This window comes from Trematomus bernacchii, unplaced genomic scaffold (assembly GCF_902827165.1).
Source record: "Trematomus bernacchii unplaced genomic scaffold, fTreBer1.1, whole genome shotgun sequence".
Taxonomy (NCBI): domain Eukaryota; kingdom Metazoa; phylum Chordata; class Actinopteri; order Perciformes; family Nototheniidae; genus Trematomus; species Trematomus bernacchii.
In genome coordinates, this window is record NW_022987689.1 from 17,073,876 (window position 1) to 17,086,642 (window position 12,767).

General features: G+C 40.4%; 1 protein-coding gene across 1 annotated transcript; it reads left to right on the top strand.

Annotated features, from left to right (window-relative positions):
• The first annotated feature begins 1,855 nt into the window (after nt 1-1,855).
• On the top strand, nt 1,856-11,606 carry lrrc8da (leucine rich repeat containing 8 VRAC subunit Da). The gene is made up of 2 exons (XM_034138280.1): nt 1,856-2,187; nt 8,675-11,606. Coding segments are annotated over exons 1-2 (2,529 nt in total). The 5' UTR covers nt 1,856-2,186; the 3' UTR covers nt 11,203-11,606.
• Nucleotides 11,607-12,767: the final 1,161 nt, after the last annotated feature.

Consider the following 12,767-nt stretch of genomic DNA (forward strand, 5'->3'; position numbering starts at 1 on the left):
TTTCCTCAAATAATCAATTAGATGTTTGGTCGATAACATCTCAGAAAATGGTGGAAAACGTCTTGCAAAATATGAATATTTCTCAAAAGTATTCTCTTTCCTGGCATAAAGGAATAAAGAAACCAGACAATAATCACATTTAAAAAGCTGGAATTCAGATATATGTTTTTAATTTACTCTTTAGTGTTTTATCGTCAAAATACTTGCCGGCTAATTTAAAAGTCGATTTATTTTGTAACTCCAAAAAGAAACCTGACAAATATTGGTTTTGCAACAAGTTAGGAAAGGTTTCACTGTAACTGTCTGAAAATGAGTTAAGTGTGTTTACATCCACTACTTTCTTATTGACTTTGTCCACCCTGCCTTTGTTTGGGATTCATTAGGGAAGCCACTATGAACTCAGCTATACAAACTGCCTCACTCAAGTCTGAACAAACATTATTGCGAAAACATCTCCATAGAACAGAACACAGACAATGATCAGTGTAATCATTCTGCATGTGGTCACACACCACCACCACCACATCTGATCTTTTAACCCTGGCAGACTATCGCACAAAACGCCCCACTGCCTGCTCTTCTTTCTTTCCTTCTTTCTTTTTTTTCTCTTCCTCTCAAAGTACAGGAGTAGCGTGAGCGAGAACAGTGTGCCAGCAGCCAGCAGCCCAGGACCGGTTGAAACCTGTATAGGGTTGCAACTGAGGAGACATTTCCTCCACCCTGTGCATCATCAACCAAATCCAGAAAGAGCTGGATATGATGCATGACTTCAGCACTCAACTGCTGAGTTTATCAATACCCATAATATAGATAGAAAGATGGATAGATATATATATACATACATATATAGATAAACAGTGTTGCCCTATGGTAATAACATGGTATATGGTAATTACTGTTTCGTGTAACTGTAACAAAATAAGACATCCTGTCCAACACGTGGCACGTGCACAAAAGGCACATGTCAGAAGTCTTATAATTAGTCAGCTAAGTTCTTTCAACACCACGATGCATTTGTGGTGTCTGCTGCTGCTACTCTGAAACAAAGAGGGGGAAGCAGATGCTGCGTTCAATTCCCGCTGGAAAGTCGGTAAATAAAGGAGCTCGGCTTTCAGTTGGGAGGCCGTGGAGAGTATGCTCTTGAGGTTTTTGGTCGGTCGTGCTTTTCATTTGTTTCACTTGCTTGATACCTGCTTTAGTTATATTATAAAAGGCATTTTAATAGTGACACTTTGTACAAAAGTAAATATAACCCCATTGAACCCGACCCAATATGTAAGCATGATTGAGTTACATTATAGCTTAGTGCCTTATGCAAACCTTGGGGGAAAGCATTTGCGTGTTCACACCTATTTGTGTTTGCTTCTTGTTTTTTAGAGGGGGGTCTAATTTCTGCTAAGTAATGAAAGGATAGTGGCTATATTTACCACTTCATAAACAAATGTAAATCCACAAATAATTGCTCGTACATAGGGTTGGGGAAAATAATAACGTTAAGATATTTCCTTCGTCAGAGATGTGCGAACGTTAATATAAACGTAGAAATACAAGGTAGAAATTATTTGCATCATTATAAAAGTAAGTGAAACATTAATTAATGCAATAGCAGCCAAATAACACCAGTAAATATATTGCCAGGTGTTATCATAAACCGGTCTTTGTTACAGTATTTATAAAAAAAACGTAGCAACTAGTAATAACAATCGTTATCCGTTATTTTTATATTATTTTCAGGCCAGCCGTGGGCTGTTTAACCTTCTCCCACACGCCCTGAACGCAGCACAGATAAGCTCCAGGGCGGTGTCTTCGGGAAGTTGCCGGAATGTCATCCTCCAATGAGAGGCTCGCATAACACCCACATCAGCGGTCTGAGCGGCTCCATGTTGGATCTGCCTGCTCTTAGAAATACATTGGTGCTCTGTCAATCCGTCTGTCTGCGCGTATTGTCTGACACACGGCCGGGCAGCCGGCTCTGCTCCCGGGCTCAGGTAGGAGGGATGTAGCCGACAGACCGCGCTGTCACCACCAAATATTCCTCGGAGCTTTTTGTTCCATAAAACCGGCGTCATTCCCGCACTTGTGAGCGGGGCTGAGAAACCAGGTTAGAGGCGCACCTGAACAACGGAGCGAAAAGTGGCATGCAGGCGGTGGAAGAAATAATTGGATTGAGATAACGCCTCGCAGGCAGTAAGTGTATTTTCCGTTACCGTATGTTTTAATTGTTTACTTTTAACTGTAATATTCAATAACCTGATTGATATTCCGAGCAGATAACGCTTTCCAGATAAGAAACTGGTTACCTGAGTGTTTTACGGCGGCGGCACATGCTGATTCTCAATTTAACATGTTTCAACAAGTCACATGACCCAGTACCCAACTGATAATAACTGCGCACTCACGTGAAGGGAAAAGTCAAGCGGTTCATCATTCTGGGACAGACATGTCTTATTTCCTCTTTTGGTTGAATAGTCTTCACTTAACACAAAAAAATGCATAGTCTACAGCCTGTCTTTCAGCAACCTGTTTCCTGTCTGTCTGGAATCTAACCCCCAGAACTGGTTTCAACTTAGTTTACCCTAAACTCAACATTTGTCGTATGTAATTACACTTAACACGCACTACACTGGCTGCCATCACGTGGTGAGGTCAGTTGTATGTAGTTTATCTGCACAGGGCAGCAGGGACATGGCACTGCTGCCAGGGTGCCATGTGGTAAGGGGCCCCTCCCTGTCCTGGGGGGGGCCACCACACTAAGCTTTGTTCTTTTTTCACATAGCAGCCTGTTAAGATGTGTTACCTCTGCTAAGTGTGATGAGTTGGGGGAGGGTTGATGATTATAAAGCACTGGAGCTCAACTTTGTCACCCTTGCGGTACACAAACACCACCTGCACTGCCGCAAGATAAATCATTAAGCATGTCAAATATTATTCAGCCATCTGTCATTTAATTATTCACCCTCATAACATGTCAAAAAGAACATCCACCCCTACTTTGAAACTCTCAATAATAATAGCATTCACTCAAAATAAAAACATGAAGTGATGACACGCTATCATGAATCTTATTTTGCAGTGAAGCAACATCAGAGTGTAACAGATACAAAAAAATGGTTTGTTCTTACCTATCCCAAGAAACAAAAATAGTCTATAAATAGATAAATAAATGAAGCAAAATATTACCTGTTAGAAGTTTATAACATATATCTTGTTTCAGCATATAAAATGGTGGTGCAAAAAGACCAAAAATATCTGAGGTTATTTAGAAGCCCTGTTGCCATCCCATAGTTTGTCCAGCAGAAAACAGATGACTTGCATGTTCCTGAAAACAAAAGGTAACTTAACCTGTTTAGCCCTGAGCCTGTTTTTCAGAGGCCTGTACTACGAAGCTGGTTCAACATAACCTGGATATGTTTGAGTTAGTCGGTTGGCCTAATCCAAAACGTACGCGCTCTCGCTAAGCGGTCCTACGACGTGGGTTATCAAGTGGATTGCTCAAGCCAGCCGTGTCCTATCTAGTTAGATGCGTGTTCACATGAAAGGGGTGGTATTTGGAGCATTCGACCAATAACAAAAATGGACAAGCGTACTGACAGCGCAGCGCGTCATACTTCCTGAATGAAAAGTCAACTATAATATTAGACAAATATGAAGGCTTTCTTAACGCTAATGTTATAATAGTCAGATTGCTCTGAAGATGGGAGGTGATATTCTATTAATTTTCACGTTCACACAGTCGGTGATTTTTGCCGGCCGTCTTTCCTGCAACGGCAGTTTTTCTGTATTTCCTTTCTCCTGTAATATGACTTGATCGCTTTAAACTCCGCACACTGAGCTCTGATTGGTCAGCAGGCGGTGCTTTCACTGAGTTGATCTCTTAGCCTGCAACCTAACCTGCTCCGGACCAGGTTAGCCGCTCAGCATAAGTTACCATGGAGATCTAGCCCGCTAAAAAGAGAACCAGCGTCGTAGGACCGGAAACCCCGAGTTTCCCCTGAAGTCAGCCGGCTAAGCGAAAATCCGGCTTCGTAGTACAGGCCTCAGGTCTCAGGCTCAAAAATGACATTCCCAGAACAAATGACCATATCTTCACTTCTAAAAGGGGTAAATTAATAATCTTTTTTCTCAAAGCAAGGTTACATCTGTGAGTTGGATGTAGAAGTGTCGGAATCAATATAGATGTCTTTATTTTAAAGTAAATTCAGATTGAACATATTAAAAAAATGTAAATTTTAGTGTCCGTCCAAAAAAAAAAAATTACTTGTGGTGAAAACTACCCTTGAATGATGGGATAGTAGACTAAAAGCTTTAGGAATCCAAACTATAACATATAATAAGTACCCTGTATCAAGATTGATGCAAAACAAGTGAAGTTTGACCTTTTTAGAAAAATAAACTCACTTCTGGGGTCATTTGAGTGCATTTTCCATATCTCTGGCCTCCCTCGTTCGATTTTGATGATTGACATCTCTTTTTAACCGTTAGAGCCAATATAATCGAGGGGAAGTTCCTAAAATCCATCTAAACATTACCCATTGGTGAATGAGTGATGCACAGCCAGAATGCTCCGGAACCGGAAGCTGCGATACACTCTGGTGGCTACCATTAGCAGCTAATATAAAATCTCCGATTTTTACATAAAAATGTAATTATGGATTATCAATACTTTTTTCAAAGTGACACAGACACATTGGATTAACCATTGGATTAACCTTCAGCCACGTTTTTATCGTTTTAATGCCATTGGACACGACTTTTGATCAGAATAACAGCTAAAGTGAGACAATCTCCCGTGTTTGCTCCGTAATGTTACGTGTTGTGATGTCTGTGTTTGCTTCCCCTGTCGCGAGTTCTTATCGCTCAGTGATGATACTAATACCTATATAATCTGTGGAATCTCAGTTTTAATCTGATATCTTGTATGTGCAGTTACGATAAGTAATAAGGGTATTTTTACCTTGAGTTCTGTGCTAAGTGCGTTAGCATTTTTCCGCTCAGGGGTCATTTAGACGCTTCTTATGAGACTTGTGTTTTGTTTTGGTAAAAATGGTTCATATTGTCAACTAGCTGAGTTTCTTCCCGTTAATCTGGTATGACACATTAATAGGTTTTTAAATATTAAGAAGCCCTGAAAAGAAAACCTGAAGCCCCCTCTACCGGGGGCTCTCGGGCTTAACAGGCTTATGGCGCATTTCCACTACACGGCCTCGCTCTGTATGGCTATGACTGACTCACTTCATGGCGCATTTCCATTACAGTTTAGGAACTGGGGTAGTATCTATAGTAACGCAGTGTAGGCGTGACGTCATCTTCAATGAGAACCCCAGAAAAACAACACAGCCGTTAGCTGTTAGCACTCAAGCTCACAGCTCCTCATATCTGTTCAGAAACTAGACAAAAGTTAAACAAGTACAAACCACAGACTGTCTGTGTCATGGTGAATACAGTCGCTGCTTTATTTATGTCTGTATAGGCCGTTGTTGTGAGTGTGGACGGTCGGAGCATATATTGCGTTAGCTTAGCCAATCTCCATTTAGAAAACACGCATTTTAAAAGGTTTTTCGCCTGCCGTCTGTCTGCAGACTTGTCAAAGCATTAATTCATGGTTTTTACTAACCGGTATCAGTATGTTGTTACTTCGGCATCCTTTTGAAACGTGTATTACAATTAAATCACGGTCAAATATGTTCATCTTGTTGTAGTTGTAGCCCCCTTGCCAGCGATTCTCTCTCTAGTTTAGCATACTCAGCCCGACTCAGCCTGGTTGTTCCTGGCCCTAGAACCACGATTTTATGGGGCCAGAAAAACTGTGAATTAGGACCCGCTAGCCGGTACTAGGCCAAGTGGAAACACAACAAAAAACGGGCCGCTGACGTCACAGCTCTCTTAAACGGTGCTCCGCGCTGCAGTGGAAACGCGTCATTAGTATAACATAGTAGTAATACCCAAAACTGGGAAATCTTGGTCTTGATATGGATAGCCTGAGACATAGGTTATTGCATTTTTTTTGGCTTATTATGCCAATATAAGCAGATATTTGTTACATAATTAGGTTACATTTGTTATCTGGATCTAAGAAATGTGGTGAACATTTTTTACAAAAAAGTTCTCAATGCTATATAAATGAAAATCAATGAGATGGTGACCCAAATAGTCTCTAAATAAAAATAAGAAGTATCAGAAGTAAGTATCTCTGGATATAGTAATTTCTTACATTTAGGCTGATACGAAATATCCATAATAAATTTAGGTCAGCTGATTATGATTAATTTTTAAATGGTCTTCTTAAATTATTCATACATATAAGGTGTAATTTATGTGCATTACATTTTAATGAGCCTACATGTGACATAGGGAAGGAAGCCGGATCTGAGTGGTTTGTTGAATCACATGTGGTCTGACCAAGGCAGCCCATAACAAACAGACTTTCCTTCTTTGTCTGTTGGTAGGCACTTCAATTAACATAAAGGGAAATGCACTATGTATACGCACATGCACTGAAGAAGAGAATCTTTCATGATATATGTCCCATCTCTGAAATACAATTGCTTTCATGTGCAAGAAAGCCCTACCTTTTTAAAAAGCCCTATTCTGTTTTTTTCTAAACCTCTCTAAAAAGGTCAAATCTCACTTGTTTTGCATCAATCTTGATACAGGGTACTTCCTAAAGCTTTTAGTCTACTATCCCATCATTCAAGGGTGGTTTTCACTACAAGTAATGTTTTATTTTTGGACGGACACAATCATTTACATTTTTTTAATATGTTCAATCTGAATTTAATTTAAAATAAAAAAAATCTATATTGATTCTGAATTCTCTACATCCAACTCACAGGTGTATCATTGCTTTGAGAAAAAAGATTATTAATTTTCCCCTTTTAGAAGTGAAGATATAGTCATTTGTTCTGGGAATGTCATTTTCGAGCCTGAGGCCTGAAAAACAGGCTCGGGCTTAACAGGTTAAATAACTACAGCTGAATTATGACCTGTTAACTTGTCAAAAAAAAGCCTGGTCCCTTGGCATCCCTGGTGTCAACAACTGGGCGTCACCCTCAAACTGAAATGCATATTATGTTATGGCAAATTCTATCATTCGTTTATCATTTTATTCTTTTTGGGGATTTCTAATCTAAAATTCATGATAAAGTGCAAACCATCATTGTAGTAAAAGTAAGATGAATTTTGACCAAACAGACAAAGTATCTTCTAGATTAAAAAAAATCGAACATTAATACATAATAAGGTAAAATCAAATATATATTTCCTTTGTAGAAATTCTCCAAATCCAGCTTTCTTACTTGCAATGATAACCTGCTTTTGGTAATGCAGTTCAATGTGCCTTAGTATGCAGTATCAAATATATTAATATTGTTGAACTTTTGTGATGTTAATTACAGGTCCAAAAACAACAAATGATCAAGATGGACAGATAATCATTTATTTATTTATTGCTTAACACAATTATTTCATTGTGGATTTAGGGGATTAGAGGTAGGAAACAGATAAAAGAATAACCAAATGAAAGCCTCCTCCACTAAATGAGAAAAAGGCAATTCACTAAATGAAACACACATGTGCAAAACATCTTATTGAGTCAGAACAGTTGGTGGACATCACATAACTGTCTTCTCTATTTCCTCTCTATTCCAGTAACAGCCTGCTGTAGTAATCTGCTTAAACATCATTAACACATAACTGAATGAAAGTAGACTGCAAAGTGAGAGTTGGCACTCACAGATAAAAGGCTGGAGTTTACAGTGATACTATCGTCACATCCACAGTGTTTGTATCATAGAAACTCATGTCGAACGTTATTTCTATTTTCATTTTCATTTCCGTAAAGCTTACTCAATGGGACTGGGTATCATTTTAAAGATAGTTATTGACCATTTCAGATATTGGTCATCTAAACGGAGGGATAAGGGCAGCCACTAGCGATTATTTTAATTTTATAATCTTTTGTTGATACATTTTTCTTGATTAATCATGGCTCTATAAAATGTCTGAAAACTGTGACAAGTTAAGGTTTATAGGTGGTGTTTTAAGATATCATATTTGATCTGACCCACTTCCAAAGCCAAAGGCATTTGGATAACAATCATAGAAAAACATAGAAAAGCGGTGAACTTGGAAATAGAGCATTTATTGAAATGTTTTGCTTAACAATTACAATTACTAGGGATGCTCCGATCAGGGTTTTTGGGGCCGATCACCGGAATCAGAATCGGCCGATACCGATCGCCGATCCGATCATAGGGTGGGTGGGGGCTATGGGGATCTTCCATATAAAGTGATGTTTAAAACTCAGTTAATGGGGCTCATTTTTATATTGCTTCAGTTTATAATCGTAACTTTGGATAATAACACGGGAGAAATGAGCGGAAGCGCTCTCTTTTCCTCTCTCCCCCTCCCTCCCTCTCTCTCCTGACAGCCTGTCAGTATCTCATGCTGCTCACTGTTCCAGTAATGAGTGACCCGACAGTGAAGAATAAATATATTTATAACTAGTTTAGCTTGTTCCAGAGGTAGATAAAATAGCTAAGTGTGTTAGGTCTAACTCTTAGTGAGTGTTTTGCTCCGCTCACATGCTGAAACTATATATTGTCCAACCCTTGTACTAACTGTTAATGCTAAAACAACTAGAATGGATGAACTGACTCTCCTCTGTTTGTTGCAGTGATGTTCACGCTCACTGAGGTTGCATCCCTGAATGACATCCAGCCGACGTACCGCATCCTGAAGCCATGGTGGGACGTCTTCATGGACTACCTGGGGCTGGTCATGCTCATGCTGGCCATATTCGCCATGACCATGCAGATCACCAAGGACCAGGTGGCTTGCCTTCCTTGTCTCGAGGAACCGGACGAGGCTTCGGGGGCGAAGCCTAATTCGTTCACGCAGCAGAGTGCACAGAATGGGGCTTCAGCAGCAGCCCCCGTATCAACATCCCTACCCCTAGTCACTAAGGCCATGCCGGACGAAATGGCCCATGAGATCCACGTCACACACCAATACAATCAACCTGAACCGACAGGGGTCAGGACCAACCTGGACTACCAACAATATATCTTCATCAACCAAATATGTTACCATGTTGCCTTGCCCTGGTATTCCAAGTACTTTCCTTACCTCACCCTCATCCACACCATTGTTCTCATGGTCAGTAGCAACTTCTGGTTCAAATACCCCAAAACCAGCTCAAAGATTGAGCACTTTGTTTCAATTCTAGGTAGATGTTTTGAGTCTCCCTGGACTACGAAGGCTTTGTCTGAGACAGCTTGTGAGGACTCTGAGGAGAACAAACAGCGGTTGACAGGCACCTCCATGGCCCAGAAACATGTATCTTTAGAGGGGAAGGACGAAAGCACAAATGTGAACTCCTCCACACCCATGATTGGGGTGAAGTTCTCTGCAGATAAGCCCATCGCAGAGGTCCCGAGCTGTATGACAATCCTGGACAAAAAAGACGGAGAGCAGGCCAAAGCCCTGTTCGAGAAAGTACGAAAATTTCGAGCTCATGTGGAGGACAGTGACTTTATCTACAAGCTTTACGTAGCGCAGACTATCGTCAAAACGGTCAAGTTTATTTTGATATTATCCTACACTTCTACCTTTTTGGCTAAAATACATTTTAAGCACGATTGTGAACCCGATATTAAGCAGCTAACTGGATACCGAAAGTTCTTCTGTACTCACAACATGGCTTTCATGCTGAACAAGCTGCTCATTAGCTACATGGCTTTAATCTTGATCTACGGGATGGCTTGCTTGTACTCTCTCTTCTGGGTGTTTCGAAGACCGCTCAAAGAGTACTCATTCGAGAAGGTCCGTGAAGAGAGCAGCTTTAGTGACATTCCTGACGTCAAAAATGACTTTGCATTCCTCTTACACATGGTTGACCAGTATGACCAACTCTACTCCAAACGCTTTGGGGTCTTCTTGTCCGAGGTCAGTGAAAACAAGCTGAGGGAGATCAGCCTTAATCACGAGTGGACCGTTGAAAAACTGAGGCAGCTTGTGATCCGTAACGCAATGGACCAGCAGGAGCTGCACCTTTTCATGCTCTCTGGTCTTCCCAATGCGGTGTTTGACCTAACGGACCTGGAAGTGCTGAAACTGGAGCTCATTCCTGATGTGAGATTCTCTGCGAAGGTCTCCCAAATGAGCAGTCTACTGGAGCTGCATCTCCTGCACTGTCCGGCCAAAGTAGAGCAAAACGGCTTTGCTTTCCTCCGGGATCATCTCCGCTGCCTTCACGTCAAGTTCACTGATGTTGCAGAGATCCCGGGGTGGGTGTACTTGCTGAGGAGTTTGAGGGAGCTCAACCTCATCGGCAACTTGAGCTCTGAAAATAACAAAATGATCGGGCTAGAGTCCATGCGAGATTTGAGGCATTTAAAGACATTATGCTTGAAGAGCAACCTCACAAAAATGCCCACAAACATAACAGAGCTTTCACCACATCTGATTAAGCTAGTGGTGCACAATGATGGTACTAAACTTGTGGTACTGAATAGTCTGAAAAAGATGACAAATCTAATTGAACTGGAGCTGCACACGTGCGAACTCGAGAGGATTCCCCACGCTATTTTCAGCTTGACCAACCTGCAGGAGCTCGACCTTAAATCGAACAACATCCGAACCATAGAAGAGATCATCAGCTTCCAGCACCTCAAGAGGCTGACGTGCCTCAAACTGTGGCACAACAAAATCATCACCATCCCTTCCTCCATCGCCCAAGTCAAGTCTCTGGAGTCTCTCCACCTGTCCCACAATAAACTGGAGACCCTGCCCCCGGCCCTGTTCACGCTCCCTAAGCTGCGGCACTTGGATGTGGGCCACAACTCCATCACAGTGCTCCCTCCGGACGTGGGCCTCCTCCACAATCTCCAGCACTTAGCCATCAACTCCAACAAGCTGGAGGTGCTGCCCAAGCCTCTGTTCAGATGCACCAAGCTCAAGGCGCTGTGTTTGGGGAACAACGCGCTCACCGTGCTGCCGGAGACGGTGGGTCAGCTGGTGCAGCTCAATCAGCTGGAGCTGAGAGGAAACTGCCTGGACAGACTGCCTGTGCAGCTGGGAAACTGCCGCCTGCTGCGTAAAAGCGGCCTTGTGGTGGAGGACCATCTCTTTGAAGCACTGCCTGTGGAAGTGAAGGAGAACATCAGCAGAGAGAACAACGTGTCGTTTACCAGTGGCTTATAGCACACAAAGCATGACAAGCTTGCATAATGGATGTACGAGTAAATTCTTAATGTGTGTTCACACCGGACGCGAAGCAAATCTTTTGTGCGTCGTGATTACATGTTAAATCAGTGAGCACACTTGCAAAAGCATTAATTAGGTTTTTACTAACCAATATCAGTATATTGTTATTACTGCGTCATTTTGATACGTCTATTTAAATTAAATCAAGGCAAAATATGTTAATTTCGTTGTTGTTGGTAACTACATGAAGATAAGCCCCGCCTCCTCGCCAGTGGTATAGTTTGAGTAACGCTAGTAAACACAAATGATGCTGCGGTCAAACTCGCAAGAGTAACGTGATGCGGTTCTTCGCTTGGCGTCCGGTGTGAATGCATATATATATATATATATATACATCGTGATATATATATATATATATATATATATATGTATATGTATATGTATATGTATATGTATATGTATATGTATATGTATATGTATATATGTATATATATGTATATGTATATATATATATATATATATATATATATATATAAATAAATAAATAAATAAAATGGTACAGAATGCTTTTCTTGTTGCTGAGTATGTAATTCAGCAACTTTTATGGCATTAAGCTTTTTTTTTCATAGCTTTTGAGTAATAAAACATTTTGCTTCTGTATGTTATACTCTATAGACCAAAACTGTTCACTCCAATGACACAGTATGTAGATTTATCATTATTGTTTTAGGTACTCAGGTATAATTGTAACCATGGGGAACAATCTTTTTTGCCTTAACTGCTGCTACTTTTTTTTTTTTAACAGTGAGGGCTTTCACAAACAAAAAGGCCAAAAATGAATATTTCATGTTTTCTTGTCAGTTTTTCATACAAAGACACTTCAATGTAAGGGGACACAATGAAACACTTTTTTCTTAGTAGTTGTTTGAAATCATGTAACCTTTATTTTCCTCCATGTCTTGTAGCCAACCGATCGAGTTTAGAGTTGTGAAACTCAGGTGGAGACTAAGCACCAGAATTGACCCTTTACCTTACTTGTGTAGAGATTGTATACTAAAGGCTTATAGTAATTCATTTGCACATTGAAAACTTAATGATTTAAAGATCGGTGAATGTCCTTTCTGATAACATGTCCCAAGACCAACGTGAGCTGATAAAGGGAACTCTGTTGACTGTCTTATTTTTTTAATCATACTTTGAAATTTGAAATGTGTAATAAAAACTGCACACAGGTAAAACTGATTATTTAACAGATTCTTGTAATGACGTTAAACAATTTCTGCCTTTTAATGTATTTCTGCGTACACCTATATATATATATATATATATATATACAGTATTTATTCTTCAGAGCTGCTGTACCACCTTTGAGATCCTGCTCAAAGTTCACACCTTTATGGCACAATAAAACAAGATTTTAGAATGATGTCTAATTATTATTCAGCTACTTGGTGCACTCTGCTCAGCACCATAGCTGAAAGGGAAGTGAATAAATCAAGTGAGTTAATCTGAAAAATTCCTTTTGACTCATAGCAAGAAATACAGGAGGTGGAACTAATAAC